The sequence below is a fragment of the Schistocerca americana genome, chromosome 4, assembly GCF_021461395.2.
Source record: "Schistocerca americana isolate TAMUIC-IGC-003095 chromosome 4, iqSchAmer2.1, whole genome shotgun sequence".
NCBI lineage: Eukaryota > Metazoa > Arthropoda > Insecta > Orthoptera > Acrididae > Schistocerca > Schistocerca americana.
In genome coordinates, this window is record NC_060122.1 from 854,724,222 (window position 1) to 854,744,581 (window position 20,360).

Consider the following 20,360-nt stretch of genomic DNA (forward strand, 5'->3'; position numbering starts at 1 on the left):
CGGCGCTGATCAGATGGTGGAGGCGAAGACTGGCAATGAAGATATGGGGTGGCGATGACCAGTGGCGAGGGCGAGGTCTGGATGCGAATGATGACAGGCAGTGAATGCATTGATGAATAATGAGCACCGACGATGACGCCTGAGAATAAAGTCATTGACCATTACGTAGATGGCTAGAAACTTTTCCCTATCTGAATTTAAAACCCTGAGAGTAGCCCAGGTAATTCATATTCCCAAGAGGAAGAGGGGTTCCAGCCCTTGGATCCATACATTGTGATGTTTTTTTGCCTTTGTTATTTCGACCTCGCTCGTCCCATGTGTGGGGGGAGGGGGAGGGGGGGCTGGCAGTGGGACAATCAACATGCTCTTCAGCCAATAGATATTATCTATGACATAGACACTAAACACAGAACAAGGATACATATTTATCATGACTTTTAAACTACCTGAAAAGGTGATGTTAATGAGAGAATATAATAAATAATGCTATCTTCGCGAATAGTTTAAAAACACTGATAAAAATGAGAATCGAGAGCGCAGTTAAGAACGTTTGAAGAGCACTAAACATTTGAATAAACATTTGAAAGACACCTAACACAACAGAAAAAATACTGACAAACGTTAAAAACAGAGCACTCTACATTTTCGATAAAATATGGAACAGGACCTTCCTTGGAATTACAGCTTACTGATGAAAAAAAAGGCTGGTATAGAGGGCGATAGGAAAATTATGGTGGTAAGAGGTTGTGATGAGACGGGGTGGCTGTGGGAACAAGGACAGAGGGGTAGCTGGTGTTTGGCTCTATAAATTTGAATGGAGAACAGGGAGGGGGGCAACAGGGGCAGGGTAAATGGGGGACATGGTATGGAGAGAGGGCAAGGAGGGCGCCCTTGGGGAAGAATCTGAGAGGGTGGGTTGGATTGACAGTTGGTGGGATGGGTATGTTGGGATGGAGTTCGTGATCCAGGAGAGGGACACAATTGAAATTTATTTAGGAGAGGACACTGAGGGTGTGAAAATGGTGGGTTGGTGGTATGTGTAGCTAGAGGCATGGCAGCATGATAGAACTGGAAAGGAGAGAGCACACAATAGGATTGTTTGAAATTTTGGAGTCGGGTTTGCTGATGTTGTAGGTTATTTGGAGGTATTCAGTATGACTGAGGAGAAGTGAGAATGTAAGGAGTTAGTAAAGCATCGCTATGGTTGTGGGAAACGAGATGGAAAGCATAGCATTCAAGTGTCTGGAGGGAGTCACAGAACGTGTGTGGGGTGGAAATCCATGCAACATTCGTGTAGCAAAGAACATGTCAGAGCAAGGTTTTGTGTGTATGGAGGACAGTGGAGGGTTGCAACTCCAAGTTAGGCCAGTTAGTAGTTTTAGTAATTTTAGTTTAGTTTGGGATTTGTGTAGGAAGTCTGGTTGGTAAGGTTTCCACGTTACTCTCCAGTCGAAAGTTAGTCCAAGGTATTTTAGTATATTAGTTAGCTGGATGAGACAGTCGTAAATGGTGAGGGAGAAGTCGTAGTGACGGAAGGTGCAGGTGTTGCATCCTATGATTACTGCTGAGTTTTGCAGGGACTAATCTTAAGAAGTCACTGGTTACACCAGGAGAGAAACGGATTGGAGCTCCCAACTACTTGTAATCACAACCTCTTTGATTTCCCGGATCTTGCAGGCTGAGAGGTTCCCTCTGAAACACGTCAAGCGACTGCATCTGGCTGAGGGGCAGTGTCAGCCACAGACAGCACATGGAACCTGTTTGTCAGATAAACTGGGGCGACCTTAGGAAATCTTGCACCGCCTGCCACTCCCCGAGGCGACCTCCCACTCGATCACAGGTGAGGGGTCAACCTCAGCGCGAGCACTAACTGTGCTGCTCGCCGGTAAGGACCGAGCTGTGTAACCAAAGCTACCACAGCCTGAAGTTGAGACTGAAATGTCGCCAACCTGGATCGCATCCGCATATAGCCATCACAGTCCCTTTCCATACTTAATTCCGATGAAAACTACACTACACAGACAAACAAGGACGTTCGACACGCACTTTGGCACTCTACTGTGAACAAGGAAGAAAACACAAGAAATGTGTCCAATAATTAAGATTAACGCAGAGATTCGAAAACTGAACTGCCGAAGTACACAGTTGACACTAATTAATTCGCTCCTGATTAGAAACTTGCAATACATCACAAAATCGGTTTACTATCCGACGCAAACGATAACATGAAGATTGTGTTTATTAAATATGAAATTAACGCGCAGAAAGTCAAGAAACTAAACTATGAAAGCATACGGATGAAACTATACAATTCGCTCCTGGTTAGGAACTCGTAAAATATCAAAAAATCGGTTACTTCCCCGTGGCTACTTGTGTCTCGCGCGGCTGCTGCTGACTGGCATTTGACTCAGACATATTGTTGCAAGAGCAAGCATTCATAGTCAACTGTTTCAACTGTAACTGCCTAGAAATATCTGAAGCTTCCTTATCTGACGTTATAGGCAGAGAACAGTGTGTATTTGATAAGGCATCACCAGATATTTACTTTGTATTAATCTTGTAATGACTATATAAAATTGAAACTGCGGTCATGCGCTGACGATAATTTAAGTGTTATGTAGTAGCGATACCCACAGGGCGTTTCAAAATTACACCGACAATCTTCGAGAGAATGTAGAAGGTTTCTTGAGGAACAAAATGAGGATAGAAATGCGTGACCACTAACGTCATCCAAAGATACCAAGGAGCCTCGAAATTACAGGCGCTGGCGGAAGTATGTATATGTATATACAGGGTGATCGTGATGGTGTTACAAACTTCCAGGGATGATGGACAAGGATAAGTGTATCAATTTGAGGTAAGGAACCTGGGTCCAGAAGCGAGCGAGTCGAAAGTTATGAGCGGAAATCGTTCTGATACCTCTGACAGTGGGATACATGTACAGGTCCTGGTGTTCAGATTATAATTTAGGCAACTTCCAGAGGTGGTAGTGTGGACAAAAACAAGAAAAAAATATCTGGTAAACGTGACCTGTAAAACGTATACCTTAAGAGCAATGACCACTTGTTCAGTAGAGGAAACATGTTTCACATAGCTCCTCGGGTATTCTCTCAAGAGTCCACCATCACTAGGCTGTTTTTCTGGTTCTGGTCCACACTACCACCTCTGAAAGTTGCCTATATGACAGTCTCAGCAACAACAGTACCGGTGCATATACCCACTCCACTGTCACAGGTATCAGAACGATTTTAGCTTATAATTTTCGACTCCTTCGTTTCCGGACCAGGGTTCCTTACCTCAAATTGGTGCATTTACCCTGCTACAGAATCCCTGAAATTCTCTAACATCATCACGAACTCACCCTGTATAATTATATACACGCAGGCGCCGGCGCCGATCACTTCGACGCTCTGTTAGCGTCGTTTGGTGGCGTTTCCGGACACGGGTTGCTGTCCTCATTTTGTTCTTCAAGAGAACTTCCACAACCCTTCAAAGTTTTCTGGTGTAATTTTGAAACACCGTGCGTAAGTGTAAGTTAACATTGACTAATGCTTGGGAATATCATGCACTTAATTTGACTATTTTCTGTGTGGCTTAGGGTATTCACCCAAATGATCAGCGACTCCATGGATGGATCAAGGACGTGCGACGCGTGAGAGACATGCTACACACGAAGTTAAGAGGTTGGGTACACGATATGCAATCCGTCAGCGAGCAGATGATGAACTACAAGATAGAAGAAGACAAGAACAGTTCTGGGATCTATCTAATAAGGTACAAGCTATTGCAAGTCGAAACTTTGTCGAACTTGTTGTGCTTTGTGAATGTTTCACTTTTTTCACTGGTGCGCCTTACTTACTGATATACAAATAACTGACGTCATGTAGTTCAGGACTGAGTAAAGTATTTGTGACTGATGGCCAATAGTGAAGGAGACTGATACTGTAACTAGCCATTTACAAAGTTCTGGGATTCCGTATATTCTTCAGTTTTTGGTTGGCTTCCGTCTTAAAATGTGCCACATGTTATGTAGAATATGAGCAAAACAAACTACAGCACTGAATGGTGTTACTACTTTGACTACAGAAAATACCCTTGCTCCCAGATACTAGCCAGGGTCTCGTAATTTACGGAAACGGTACCTGACACAAAAACTTGGTACAAGTACCACATGGGAAAAGAAAATGTCACCTCCAGGAGAAATCACGCTAATGCCTTGTGAAACTTCTTTATTCAAAAGTATTCTGTTCTAAAACTACTGAGTGAAATTGAATGCAAGTGTCACTTTCGTATTCTTTATCATTTCAACACTGACCTACAGAATTTGCACTGACTAACATAACTCAAACTTTTCCTACGCATTAATTACCCACAATATTCATGGATAACGTGATATGACTTCTCAAAAAATGATAACCAAAATTCAAATAATTAATACAAAAGAATGGCCCTTAATAGGAAGGAATCCCTAACAATAAGCCATACATATCATAAGTCACTTACCTCATAGAATGTCTTCATTACACGAACTACAGCAATGTCGCAAGTACCAACACTGCCAGCTAAATAAAAGATTCTAACTACTGAAGGCTCTAACTACTGATAGGCTTGTGGTTAGCAAAAGAAAGATTGTGTTCCAAAGCAAACAATGTATTTTTACCTTAATAATGTGACAACCAGTTCAAAAAAATACACTCCTGGAAATTGAAATAAGAACACCGTGAATTCATTGTGCCAGGAAGGGGAAACTTTATTGACACATTCCTGGGGTCAGATACATCACATGATCACACTGACAGAACCACAGGCACATAGACACAGGCAACAGAGCATGCACAATGTCGGCACTAGTACAGTGTATATCCACCTTTCGCAGCAATGCAGGCTGCTATTCTCCCATGGAGACGATCGTAGAGATGCTGGATGTAGTCCTGTGGAACGGCTTGCCAAGCCATTTCCACCTGGCGCCTCAGTTGGACCAGCGTTCGTGCTGGACGTGCAGACCGCGTGAGACGACGCTTCATCCAGTCCCAAACATGCTCAATGGGGGACAGATCCGGAGATCTTGCTGGCCAGGGTAGTTGACTTACACCTTCTAGACCACGTTGGGTGTCACGGGATACATGCGGACGTGCATTGTCCTGTTGGAACAGCAAGTTCCCTTGGCGGTCTAGGAATGGTAGAACGATGGGTTCCATGACGGTTTGGATGTACCGTGCACTATTCAGTGTCCCCTCGACGATCACCAGTGGTGTACGGCCAGTGTAGGAGATCGCTCCCCACACCATGATGCCGGGTGTTGGCCCTGTGTGGCTCGGTCGTATGCAGTCCTGATTGTGGCGCTCACCTGCACGGCGCCAAACACGCATACGACCATCATTGGCACCAAGGCAGAAGCGACTCTCATCGCTGAACACGACACGTCTCCATTCGTCCCTCCATTCACGCCTGTCGCGACACCACTGGAGGCGGGCTGCACGATGTTGGGGCGTGAGCGGAAGACGGCCTAACGGTGTGCGGGACCGTAGCCCAGCTTCATGGAGACGGTTGCGAATGGTCCTCGCCGATACCCCAGGAGTAACAGTGTCCCTAATTTGCTGGGAAGTGGCGGTGCGGTCCCCTACGGCACTGCGTAGGATCCTACGGTCTTGGCATGCATCCGTGCGTCACTGCGGTCCGGTCCCAGGTCGACGGGCACGTGCACCTTCCGCCGACCACTGGCGACAACATCGATGTACTGTGGAGACCTCACGCCCCACGTGTTGAGCAATTCGGCGGTACGTCCACCCGGCCTCCCGCATGCCCACTATACGCCCTCGCTCAAAGTCCGTCAGCTGCACATACGGTTCACGTCCACGCTGTCGCGGCATGCTACCAGTGTTAAAGACTGCGATGGAGCTCCGTATGCCACGGCAAACTGGCTGACACTGACGGCGGCGGTGCACAAATGCTGCGCAGCTAGCGCCATTCGACGGCCAACACCGCGGTTCCTGGTGTGTCCGCTGTGCCGTGCGTGTGATCATTGCTTGTACAGCCCCATCGCAGTGTTCGGAGCAAGTATGGTGGGTCTGACACACCGGTGTCAATGTGTTCTTTTTTCCATTTCCAGGAGTGTATATAATCATCCGTGACACCCAGTTCCAAAAATTATATGGTTCAAATGGCTCTGAGCACTATGGGACTTAACATCTGAGGTCATCAGTCCCTTAGAACTTAGAACTACTTAAACCTAACTAACCTAAGGACATCACACACATCCATGCCCGAGGCAGGATTCGAACCTGCGACCGTAGCGGTCGCGCGGTTCCAGACTGAAGCGCTTAGAACCGCTCGACCACCAGCGGCCGGCAAAAATTATATAATCATTGACAAAATTAAATTTCCATAACGGACACGTCTAGACCGTCTGCTCGTGCTAACACTTCAGACCTCTAACCTCCATCACTGCCAACTATTAACATCCAGCCCCCCTCACTGCTGGCTATTCACCACCAACTTCCATCACTGCTGGCTGTTCACCTCCAACCGCTAGTCTGAACAACAACAGAGTTTCTTAGAGAGTGGTCACAGCGCTGGCAGAGTTATTAATGCAAAGCTCTACGTAGTACTGCCAACATACAAACTCATAAACAGCATACTTACATAGCCCTCCTGCTCCTTTCAAAAAATTTTGCAAATTGTTTTGGGTAGTGGCCAAGACTACTTTGTTAAAATTTTTTGATGTTAACAATATAAAATAGATCAAATGCACATAATTAGTAATATACTGTCGGTCAAAAGCAAAAAAAAAAAAACACCTCACAGTCCCTAAAGACAGTCCTAATCATTCATCAGGAGAGTGGTCTATGACAGTTTTATGCACAAAGTCTGAGTAGTAAAAGAAAATTCACACACAATAGCAGGTCCATAAATGTGTGTATGAATTCCTAAGGGACCAAACTGCATATGTCATCGGTCCCTAGACTTACACACTACTTAAACTAACTTAAACTAACCTATGCTAAGAACATCACACACACCCATGCCCGAAGGAGGATTCGAGCCTCCGGCGGGAGGGGCTGCGCATTCCATGACATGACACCTCAAACTGTGTGGCCACTCGGCACGGCAGCAAGTCGATAAACCACTGCTTGTCCACTCACTAACTTTTTGCAGTATCCTTAGAGCCAGCAGTGCTGTTAACCAGTCCCTTGGTGAATTATCAACACATGTGCAAGCATTAACACAGTCATATAGCCTCTGACATTTTATACATATACTATGACCAACAGAAATGTGTGCAGTAAAATGAATCCCTACTATTTACTTAAAGAACTCGTGTCTATACAATTACAATTTTACAGCATAAGAATACAGTTACAAAAGTACAGAAAACATCATTACAATCATGAACATGGTAATACAGATAACATTTGTAATAATATAGGCTTTACAAAAGAACAGAAATAAACAAGTGTATTACAGGATTTGTGACATAAGTAAATAAATAAAAAGTGAGAATATCCTTAGAAACATTAACTTGACACATGAGCATTAAAAGAAAACATAACAGAATAAATAATGTCCAAACATCTTCCCAAAGTAAACAATATGTTACAAAACCAGATTAGATTTGAGGATAACCGTATTCCTCATCATAGCGAATGCTTCTTAGTATTAGAAGCAAAAAAAAAAATTCTACCAAATTTATCTTAACAGGTAAACACACAGTCAGGAAGAACACAGACACACAAGGGTACACATAAACATAGCGGAATAACACAAAAGGAAAGGACAATGTCTGTTTTCAATGTAACATTTAGTACTGCAGTACTTCTGACGAGCATTTCAACTCTTTTTCATTTTTTTTCTTTCAATAATATCCTTCATACTGATAGGTCTGTAACTTTCAGTCAAAACTACTTCATTTCCAACTAAAACTTCATTTATCTCTCTTACTTCAACATTTGTTCCCACAAAGAATCCCATTTATCTATATTTAAACTTTCATATCTTTCTTACCTGATCATTTGTTTCCAAGAAAATCATAGCTAACAAAATAATTGTTCCTCATTATACAAAACATTTTAGCCAAACCTTTTTCTTATAGCTTCTCAATACATTTCTTCCCAACTCATCATATTTCATTTTCTTGTATAGCATAGCCCCCCTTAAACTAACTTAAATCTACTGAGCTCAGATATATAAACTAGAGAACGAGGCAATGCAGCAGTATAAACATTAACACAAACAAGAACGCCAAAAAAATACAAATGGCAAAGCAAGCAGCAACATATTTAAATTAGCAAAGTAAATGCAACATTACAATTCATATAAGACAATATGTAGCAAATAAGAAAAATAAATCAGTGGTAAAACTGGCTTATCAGAGTAATACGAAGTACAACTCAGTAGAACAATGCCAAACAAATAGGAGCAGCAAATGCAATAATTTATACCTAAACATGACAAAGCACAAGCAGAAAAAAGTATTACAGTAAAGATAGTAATGCAGATAAGGGAAAGTCTATTCACATCTTCATGCCTGTGTCACATCTTGACACTAAAGTAGTGCACCTCAACTTATTCTATCAAAAAGAAATACAAAGACCTTGAAAAAAAATTATGTATGCAGTTCCTGTTACTAGTCACTTCTCCTTCTTATGCTTCTTTCCTTTCCTAGTGCTCCTTCCTTTTAAGAATGTAGATTATAAAATTATTAAATGGGCTCTGAGCACTATGTGACTTAACTTCTGAGGTCATCAGTCGCCTAGAACTTAGAACTAATTAAACCTAACTAACCTAAGGACACCACACACATCCATGCCCTAGGCAGGATTCGAACCTGCGACCGTAGCGGTCGCGCGATTCCAGACTGAAGCGCCTAGAACCGCTCGGCCACAACGGTCGGCTATAAAATTATTATTTCATGAATCTGTTAACAGAAAGTATTCACATTAGCATATGTATTAAATTTTATTTTATAAGACCAATGCTACAGCGCAACTAGAAACTGGATATCAAATAAAATAAACAGATATGTACAAGGCAAAGCATGAAAACATCATTCAGTAGCCATATGGCATTTCATAAGTCAGTAAAAATTCTTTCAACTCTCGTAGAATGATACTTGTGTCAGGTGTGTAGATGAAAGAATATTTCTCGTCACTTCATAAGCATTTCAGTAAGTAGTATAAGGTATACGCTCCAAAGTGTAGTCATATGTTTCCAAGTAATAGTGTGTTGTGTTTGTGGTGCGTTCTGCAAAGAAATGTCAATATAGAGGTCAACGTCCTCTCTTCTCTACAGCTATGCGAGCGCTTGCGGAAGTGCGGCAAGCTTCAAAGTTGCTGAAGCGGCACGAGGAAACTTTAAAGTCCACACAGCAATAGATGTATTTCAAAGTGGCTAGTGCGCAGCTTAGCGCAGCGTTACATCAAGATCACATGTACTCTTTACCGAAATATTTACGACAGCAGTTTGAGCTACAAGAACAGTTTCATACTAATAAAAAAATTTCACAAATTGAAAATTTACAGGAGAAGTGTTTCGAAACGAAATTTCATCAATAGTAGTGTCCAAAATTTCTGTCGGCATTGTCGTAATCACATTCACATATATACTCAGTGCTTTTTTCTAAAAAAAGAGTTTGAGGGTACTCCGACATTGGATATAATGCAGGAAAATTACTTATAACTGAAGCATGGGATACCACCCGTTTCCTTTTAGCCATGACGTCATCAACATCATCATGGTTGCAGGACCGTAGAGACGCATATCCGTTTAGCACTACCATCGCCCACTATTAGCGGGCGAGGGCACTACATGCTTGTCGAATTGGCTGCCAGCGATTGAGTTGTCGAGAACTGTTGCCGCAGCATCGAAATGATTGAAACAGTCAATGACTTCGCTTTTTCCCACCAAAAACTGGACTGGTATCGTTCGTATTGCAATTACCAACACGAAAAAATGAAATAAAATATTTACTTCCGTGAAATAAATCTTTGGCACTCTTCCAAGTTTTCAACATCGTAAAAAGTTTAGGGGTACGCATCCCCCAGCGTTCCCCCCAGAAAAACAGCACTGTATATACTCGCCTATCATAGCTCTTAAAGTTAAATATAAGAGTAAGCTGCCTGATAATTCCATTTCCATATGCTGGAAAGCTTCCTCACCCTCGTTCGACCACAGAAAAAGACCCATAAAGCACCTTTCTTGAAAAAAATAATTTAAGCAAGAGTCATTAAGAGCCTGCCTGAAAAAAATTCATCTGCACCCACATCATACTCCACAAGCCACCTAATGATGTGTGGCGGAGGGTACTTCCGGTACCAGTATCAGATCCCTCCACCCCTGTTCCACCCGCGAATAGTGCGTGGGAAAACGATTGTCGGTAAGCCTCTGTGTAGGCTCTAATTTCTCGAATTTTCTCCTTGTGGTCAATAAGCGAGATGTATATGGGGGAAGTAATATGTTGCGTAACTCCTCCTGAAAAGTTCTGTCCCGAAATTTCAATAGTAAATCTATCTGTGATGCACAACGCCTCTCTTCTAAAGCTTGCCAGTGGAGTTTGTTTAGCATCTCCGTAACGCTGTCTCGCCAGCTAAACGATCCCGTGACGAAACGCTCCGTATTTGTTGGATCTTTTCTATCTCCTCTAACAGTCCTACCTGATAGGCATCCCAGATAGATGAATACTCAAGACTCTGACGAACAAGCGCCTTATAAGCCACTTGTTTCGTGGCTGAGTTACATTTCCTTAAGATTCTTCCGCTGAGTCTGAGTCTGGTGTCTGCTTTTCCCACGGTCTGTTTTGTATGGGCATTCCACTTAAGGTCGCTCTGGATAGTTACGCATAGATATTTTACGGCAGATGATGTCTCCAGCTGTTTGTCATCAATAATGTAGCTGTACAGTAGTGGATTTCTTTTCCTATGTATGCGCAATATGTTACATTATTTACGTTCGGGGTCAACTGCCAGAGCCTGCACCACTCATCAATTCTCTGCAGGTCCTACTGCTAATTATTACTATCTAAGGCGTGGCTACTTTGGTATAGACAATTGCATCATCTGTGAATAGCCTTAAAGAGCATCCGACACTTTGTACTAGATCATTTATATATGTAGTAAACAGTAACGGTCCTATCACACTTCCCTGTGGTTTCCGTATATTACCTTTACATCCGTCCATTTAGTTCCATTCAGAGCAATGTGTTGAGTTCTATCTGCAGGAAAGTCTTGAATCTGATCGCAGGTCTGCTCCGATACTCCGTAAGCTCGTAGTGTTTCATTAAATGGCAATGTGGGACTGTGTCAAATGCCTTACTGAAATCAAGGAACACGGCATCAACACGAGCGCCGTTGTCCGTTGCGCTGTGGATCTCATGGAGGAACAGAGCGAGCTGAGTTTCGCAGGATCTCTGTTTGCGGAATCCATGTTGATTTTTATAGAGGCGATATCTGTTTTCCAAGAACCTCATAATTATTGAGCATAAAACATGTTTCATAATTCTACAACAGACTGACGTCAACGATATAGGTCTATAATTGTGTGTATCTCTCTTAAGGCCTTTCTTAAAAACGGGAATGAACTGCGCTTTTTTCCAGTCGTTAGGTACCTTTCGTTGCTCAAGCGATCTACGATAAGCTACAGCTAGAAGGGGAGCAAGTTCTTTCGCATAATCTTAATACAGTCTTATAGGTATCTCGCCCGGTCCTGCAGCCCTTCCACTAATAAGCGATTGTAGCTGCTTTTCAGTTCCGCGATCGGTTATCTCAACATCTGCCATTTCGATGTTCGTACGAAGATTGAAAGGAGGGACAGTGTTACGATCTTCCCCGGCGAAACAACTTAGGAAGACCGAATTCGGTATTTCGACCTTCTCTCTTTTTACTCAGGTCGGTTGACAACGTTTTACTTTCAGAATCACTGAACGCTTCTCTCATTGCTCTCCTTACGCTCTTTTTCGCTTCGTACAGCTTTTGTTTGTCAGCTAGGTTTTTACTGCACTCGAATGTGAGAGGAAGTGCTCTCTGTTTACGTAGCGCTTTTCTAACACGGCCATTAAACGATGGTGGGTCTTTCCCATCAGTTCAAACCTTATTAGGAACATACTTGTCTAGGGCATATTGAACGATGCCTTTGAATGTTTCCATTTGTTCTCCACATCTTCATCCTCATCTCCGAATATTTGATGCTGGCTGCTGAGATATTCTGAAATTTGTATCCCGTCACCCTTGCTGAACAAATGTATCTTCCTACCTTTCTTAACATCCTTTGTAGGCCCGTCGTCGTAGATGCTTTCACAGCTTTATGATCGCTGATACTTTCCTCTACGTTAACTGATTCGATAAGTTCGGGTCTGTTTGTTTCCAGTAGGTGTAAGACGTTACCCTCACGAGTTGGTTCTCTAACTATCTGCTCATGGTAATTTTCGGACAAGACATCCAGAACAATGCCACACGATTCCCTGTCTCTGGCACCAGTTTTGATGGCATAACACTCCCAATCTATACCTGGAAAGTTGAAGTCACGCCCTATTACAACGGCATGATCAGGAAGATTACTAATGACATCCTGCAAGTTCTGTCTGAAGTGCTCTACAACTACAGATCCTGACCCAGGTGGTCTATAAGAGCATCCGATCACCATTTTTGACCGTTCTTTGATACTCGATTTCTCCCAGATTCATTTACATTCGGAATCCGCGATAACCTCGCTAGATTTTATCGAATTTTTTAATGCAATAAACGCGCCGCCGTCATTGGCGACTAACCTATCCTTACGATAAACGTTCCACTCCGAACTTAGGATTTCGTTGTCATTGACATCAGGTTTCAATCAGCTTTCTGTTCCCAATACTATCTGTGCATTGTAACCTTCAGTAAGCGATACTAATTCTGGGACCTTTCCTTCGATGCTCCTGAAGTTTACTAAAATCACAATAATCTTTTCTGTCTCTTATCTGAGAGGACCAAGATTCTCTCAGGGCACTGTGGCCGATTTAACAGGCAAATCGTCTTTGCTCCCAAGGGAGGGGTTCTCTAACCTAAAAAATGCCCTATGTGTATGTCACATGTACTTCGCTACCCTAGTAGCCGCTTGCTGCAGGTAATGCAAGCCTAACCTATTAAGGGAAACCCTAGAATTCTCCATCCGATAACGGAGGTCGGGAAATTCGCGTCTGATACCGTCGCAAAGCCGTCTGAGTTTCTGGTCTAAGTCTTCCACTCCGCTCCAAACCAGAGGACCGCGTTCAACCCTGAGTACGATGCTACAAATAGACGGCTTAGCCTGCACCCCGCGTGCGTAGCTAGTTGCCTTCACCAAATCAGCCAGCCGCCAAAAGGAGCCGAGGGTGGCCTCAGAACCCAAGCTTCAGGCGTCATTCGTGCCGACACGTGCCACTGCATGCAGCCGGTTGCACCCAGAGTGCGCGATAGCCGCTGGCAGGGCCTCCTCCACGTCACGGATGAGACCTCCCAGCAAACATACCGAATGCCCAGTGGAACTCTCTCCCGCCTTGCCTGCTATCTCCCTGAGCGGCTCCACCACCTGCCTAACATTGGAGCACCCAGTGACTAGTAACGCTGTTAATATTCCAATGTACAGATTGTATTTCCAGTGCATGACATACATCCTTCTTGCAGGTTTCTCTAGGATAAACTATCGTAATAAACTATAAAATGAAAAAACTACTTCCTTAAAACATTGGCTTTGTGTGATATATGCATAATATAGCTTTCCAGAGATGTATAGCGTCCACTGTCCACGTCCGATCACGGTTCAGAAATTATACTATTCCCACATCAGTCCTATATGAAATGATGGTTAGGAACGGAGAATACCTCATACAAGGGAACTGATAAACGCATTGCAGCGGCGTCCGACATGTGAAATTATACGTCATGCCGCCACTAACTCTGTAAACAGGACATCTGTCAGGCAGACGTATACACGGGGAATGCAGTCTCACAAATACCTATCGCTAACTTAGAATCATCTTAGCTATCAATCTGGAGTCTCATTTTTATACCAGTGATGTGACAGGGGAATGGAGTAGATCGCACAAATCTTGGCTCCTTTAGAGGAATGTGTCGTAACAAGATTGTCACGTTTCATCACACATGGGATGGAAGTCCTCTGATGACCGAGAGGTTTGCTGTTAACGATCGCAAGTAAATAGTGCTCTAAGTCACATACAGAACACATAGTTGTATAAGAGCGGAACGCAGTCTATGCCACGCGACTGATACATCCTGACAGAACAGCGGAAGAAATATTCAAATGACCTGCAGCAACATCTCCCTCTCTAGAATGCATCATCAGTCTGCCATTAAATTGAACCTCGTTACAGCTCCATCTCAATCGATCACTCTGTCCACTCTGTTATCCTTTAACGCAGATGCATGTAAGTATAGAGGGAGATGGTTCTCTGTTTGCCTGAAAAGCGTCAAATCCAGTAGGCAATTCGCATGTATTACGGATACCTCAATAGACATACAGTAGACTGTTGCCCCGATGGAAAAAAGTGACTCTTTCGCTTGTTCCCTTCGCTTCCATGCCAACGTTTTCTCGGATTCCTCTTGCTGTAGCATACTTGTTCCCACGTACAAATTGTTCTGCCCCAACCTGAAGACACTCAAGTATTTCATCAATTTACCCGCATTTCAGTGTACATTCCCTCAATTTATACGTATTTTCACGTCATTTTCCGCAATTCTATCGATTTTATGTCAGTTCTACCCATGTGACCCTGACATAACCTCTCGTTCTGTGCTCTGAAATTGCTTGTAAATGTAGTACAGCTGGCAACATCTAGCGCAAATGCACCATTTTTGTGATCGGGAGGCGTAGTATAGCGCTGTACTCGGTTGCTTCCAGTCGCTTCCACCCACATATTCCACATTTGCAGTGTGTTTGCTCCGTTTTCAGTATGTTGTCTGTGTATGTGTATGTGTCGTGGATGGTTCCCAGGACCTGTAGTAGACCTGAGTAAGCATTCGAGTGCGGATCAGCTGCGCGTTTTATCTGGAGTGATGTTGGGACGCGGATCCACAATATGCCACGCCTGGTATAGGGTTTCAAAGTGGATCTGCCACGCACAATGTATGGAGCGATGTTGGGATGCAGATCCACAGTATACCACATCCGATTTAGTGTTCGAGAGTGGATCTGCTGTACACTATATATCCAGGTCGATGTTCAGAGGCAGATCCACCACATGTCACAACTGGGATAGGGCTCACAGGAGGACCAACCACGGGTTACGTCCGAAGACGTGCTCTAGTTCAAAGTTGGGTGCGCCAATGGGAGGATTAAAACAGTGATGGCATACATGTCTGCGATATGAGGAATCAGTCGAAACAAAATGCAGAGCTCAATCACCTTCGGGCAGCAGTTTGGAAACGCTCCAGAAGGCCACCAAACGTTTCCAGTTTCCTTATGCTGTAACTGTCTTATTTAAAATCATCCAGTGTGTGTGGTTTGTTATGGTAGCTGCAGTAATAACATGATTTGCACCATGTGACATCTAGTTTTCTGTCAGAAGCAATGGATCACCATGTGTTAATGTCTGTTTAGAACATGACACAGACCTCGATGTTGTGGCGGAAAAAACAAAATGTATGGCAGTGTACAAAGCGTATTACAGTAGAAAAAAAAACAATGTTTCAGACAATGACATGGGGTCACAGTGAGTGTCTCTTGCGACTTATAGTATAGTTTGTGGCATACGGTCATCCTCCTACAGTACAGGCGATGCAATTTTACACTGGTCTGTGCAGTGGATCAATACCTGTATATTTAGTAGGACCATCACAAGTGCTCGATGCCGGCATGCAGATGATATTTGTTTTCGATATATGGGAGGGGAGAGATGTGGTAAAAATCTTAACGAGTCATCTACCGGATGAAGTTAGTGGAGCTTTTATAGTTTGTAATTTTTCTCTGTTGGATGGTACAGAATAACGATGATAGCATGTTGGGGTGATAGACGTCAATGCGCCCAAAGGGACGCAGATCTGCTTCACGCAGCAGTACTCGTGTGTAGTTTGGGGATTCACCACAATGCAGTAGCAAAATCCTCGTTCTTCTCTCAGTTTCATAATGTCTTTTACACTACCTCCTGTTGCAGGAGCAGGCTTTGTTTGGCGCTAATCTTACACATCGTCCTTTGTTGGCGGAGCTACGACAACTTGTTTTCCACCGAATGGTCAAAACACGGTCCTGTCGCACTAACTCAGGTCACTCTGTTTCTACACGGATTGCAGAAGTGGTGGTTCTGACTTAAATTGCAACGATCACATGCGCAAAGCTGCAGTAATGGCAGCTATTCCAAGAGGCATAGGGACTATCTAAGACTTTACTGTAGCTGATAGGTTCGAAAAATGTGACTCGTTTCGAGATATGAGAGTGCCAGAAGTATGATTCACTAGTGGCTATAATCATTAAAGAACTTCTCCATCGGATAGAACACAGGTAAGTGGTTGAACAGAAAGACTTGATTCCAAATCATAGACATCATGTCTACTGGAAAGCATAGCACTAGAGATCTGAAAAGCTAGTGTACATTTCTTACAACCTCAATCAGCACACTATCTTTTGTTTGTGATCATTTCCAATTAAACATCATCTATAAGCCAGTCAATATATCGCCGGACCTCTGACATGGTACCGAGACAGAATGCATTACAAATACTAGAGAAATATTTAGCGGCAGCATGAGGGAGCATCAAATACCAGTTATACCACCTTATAAATTCGGTAATTTTATTACGAGGTTGCACCATCGGCGACGTGTAACCACAGAGTTGGTCTGATTATATACACTCCGGCGGTCACCGTCTATATTCAGTGGCACGGTATTTGTCTGGAAAGGACCATTTCATTTGGAGGTAATGCCATACCTCGATTCATAAGGCCAGTATAGCTTTTAACATGGATACTTGTATGCACTTGGAGAACCAAGACCAGTTGTGACTGTAACATACAATAGTTGTGGCGATCGTGTTTCTTAACATCTGGCGGTTTGTAAGACGATTACACCTCTCTTTCCGAGACACAGTGGTACTGGAAGGGGTTTCTTTCAATGATTGATGATAAGGGGCCCTAGGCGGGACTGCCAAATGTCGAGGGGTTTTAACAAGAATGCTTTTACTTGTTCACTTTCCCTACTGGATCGCATCGTTGGCTCTGGCTGAAGTCCTGTTATGAAACCCAACCTGTTAATTAAAACTGCCCCTTTACTAATTTTGATTAATATTTAATAACTAAATAGTGTTCAGGGAACTGATCACTACTAAACAAAGAAGGATAGCATTGAACACATTCATTTAACAATAATCTTCTCAACATCAAAGTGAACAAAGACATACATTTATAAGTGATAAAATCAAGCTAGTAATGGCAATGGCCCTTAAATTCCAAAACTAACTCTTAAGGTCGGATAACGCATCTGTAGTTGTTATTTTCTACTCTCTCACCTTGTCAGATGGCATAAAATGCGTCAGACAAACCTACTTCAATTACCAAATTTTCAATAAGAGCGTGGGTGGAAAACTGATCTCTGGTAATCACAGGCGTGCGTAATATCGGATTAAATGCCGAAGCTGAGCATCACGTTACCAAATGCAGCGTCGTGGACAGGTCAGCTTGCTGCGTCTGCGTCGTCGAGGAGCCTCAATTGTAACAAAAATGAATTTATTTTCGCGAACAGGCTTCCTGTTCGTAAACTCCTATTCAAAAGCTAATTCTGCTTTCTTTCCAGTCGTCTCGCACTCGTTAAGACGGGACTCACCAGACCAAAGCCGGAATCCAGTAACGTCTTTAATAAAGTGTGGCTCAAGGAAATTGCTCTGCTCCTGTATGCTTCCTGTGAGACAGCATTCCCAACCGCAATTAGCGGAATCAGCCTGTCTCTAACAGTAAAACACGACAGTACCCCTAACTGAATACTAGTTTTAGTTGCAGCTGGTAGACTTATTCAAAGTTCTGCACAGCACGCTGAACGGAATTTACTCTCCTACAGCAGAGCCGAAAGCACGACGTCCGCTCGCTACAGGAGCTAAGACGCTTCTCCCCGATAACAGCCCCAAAAGCTTCCCTCTGCAAAAATCAGCAGCCCCCACGCTATTTTTCGAGCTGGCCAATCCCGCGGCTCTAGACCAGCACAGTTCGCTCCCACTATTATTTCCTGGCATCTTCCAGCCAATTAAAACATTCTGCGCCTCACTGCACCTAGAATGTTCTGGAACAAACTGAAACTCCATTCAAAATTGAACCCACCAATCGTTTCTCTCTTTTCGCCCTCGCGCGGGAAAAGGTCATTGCACTAGCTTGACCGCCGACGAGGCGCCGTCCCTCGAAGGCCTGCCTCTGTTGTCTGCGCAATGGGTGCCTACCTGCTCCGGCGGCGAGTCTCCCCCAGTGGAACGCGTTAACATGCCGACTCGTAATGGTCGGTTGTAAACTTCCACACCCCTCTTCCCTGCCTTTGAGCAGTGACACTCGTCCGCTCCAACCAAACTCCGTGAAAATATCACCTGAACCCCGATTTCATGCAACATGCGAATTTCTTAAAGTTAATGCGCGTCTTATGCCGTCTGATACTCCCTACATTAATTTCAATGCGCTGATTGCCTAATAAATAACATAATAACCGATATCTAACTGGTCTTTGCAACAATTATTATATTACAGTAAGGTGCATGTCCACACATCGCTGATTTTCGGTCAGTATTATTTCGTATCGCCAGCAATCAGTTATTGGCGAACTATAATACTTAGTAGTAGGGGATGTGTGATAGGTTTGTCTTGAGCATCTGGCTTGTAAAGTATGTGTTTGCATTCCAACATGTGTAAAGGCAATGACTATATTCAGTCATAAGGAAGGTATGGATTTGACATGGAATACTGTGATAGGAAAGGGAAGAGTATGTCAAGTCATAAGAATGATACAGATATTTCTATTTCCAGAGCCACAGTCGTCAGCAGGGTGTATTTATGACACTTCGTTCACTGTCCAATGTAGTTCAATTGAGAATGCAACCATGACATTTAATTGTAAGTATAGTGATCAAATACACTCCTGGAAATGGAAAAAAGAACACATTGACACCGGTGTGTCAGACCCACCATACTTGCTCCGGACACTGCGAGAGGGCTGTACAAGCAATGATCACACGCACGGCACAGCGGACACACCAGGAACCGCGGTGTTGGCCGTCGAATGGCGCTAGCTGCGCAGCATTTGTGCACCGCCGCCGTCAGTGCCAGCCAGTTTGCCGTGGCATACGGAGCTCCATCGCAGTCTTTAACACTGGTAGCATGCCGCGACAGCGTGGACGTGAACCGTATGTGCAGTTGACGGACTTTGAGCGAGGGCGTATAGTGGGCATGCGGGAGGCCGGGTGGACGTACCGCCGAATTGCTCAACACGTGGGGCGTGAGGTCTCCACAGTACATCGATGTTGTCGCCAGTGGTCGGCGGAAGGTGCACGTGCCCGTCGACCTGGGACCGGACCGCAGCGACGCACGGATGCACGCCAAGACCGTAGGATCCTACGCAGTGCCGTAGGGGACCGCACCGCCACTTCCCAGCAAATTAGGGACACTGTTGCTCCTGGGGTATCGGCGAGGACCATTCGCAACCGTCTCCATGAAGCTGGGCTACGGTCCCGCACACCGTTAGGCCGTCTTCCGCTCACGCCCCAACATCGTGCAGCCCGCCTCCAGTGGTGTCGCGACAGGCGTGAATGGAGGGAAGAATGGAGACGTGTCGTCTTCAGCGATGAGAGTCGCTTCTGCCTTGGTGCCAATGATGGTCGTATGCGTGTTTGGCGCCGTGCAGGTGAGCGCCACAATCAGGACTGCATACGACCGAGGCACACAGGGCCAACACCCGGCATCATGGTGTGGGGAGCGATCTCCTACACTGGCCGTACACCACTGGTGATCGTCGAGGGGACACTGAATAGTGCACGGTACATCCAAACCGTCATGGAACCCATCGTTCTACCATTCCTAGACCGGCAAGGGAACTTGCTGTTCCAACAGGACAATGCACGTCCGCATGTATCCCGTGACACCCAACGTGCTCTAGAAGGTGTAAGTCAACTACCCTGGCCAGCAAGATCTCCGGATCTGTCCCCCATTGAGCATGTTTGGGACTGGATGAAGCGTCATCTCACGCGGTCTGCACGTCCAGCACGAACGCTGGTCCAACTGAGGCGCCAGGTGGAAATGGCTTGGCAAGCCGTTCCACAGGACTACATCCAGCATCTCTACGATCGTCTCCATGGGAGAATAGCAGCCTGCATTGCTGCGAAAGGTGGATATACACTGCACTAGTGCCGACATTGTGCATGCTCTGTTGCCTG

General features: G+C 44.4%; 1 protein-coding gene across 1 annotated transcript in view; it reads left to right on the forward strand.

The window, feature by feature from the left end:
- Nucleotides 1-20,360, forward strand: part of LOC124613170 — a 157,284-nt gene that overhangs the window by 108,871 nt on the left and 28,053 nt on the right. The window contains exon 5 of the mRNA XM_047141798.1: nt 3,599-3,774. Coding sequence (XP_046997754.1) covers nt 3,599-3,774 — 176 coding nt within the window. The remainder of the gene's footprint in view (nt 1-3,598; nt 3,775-20,360) is intronic.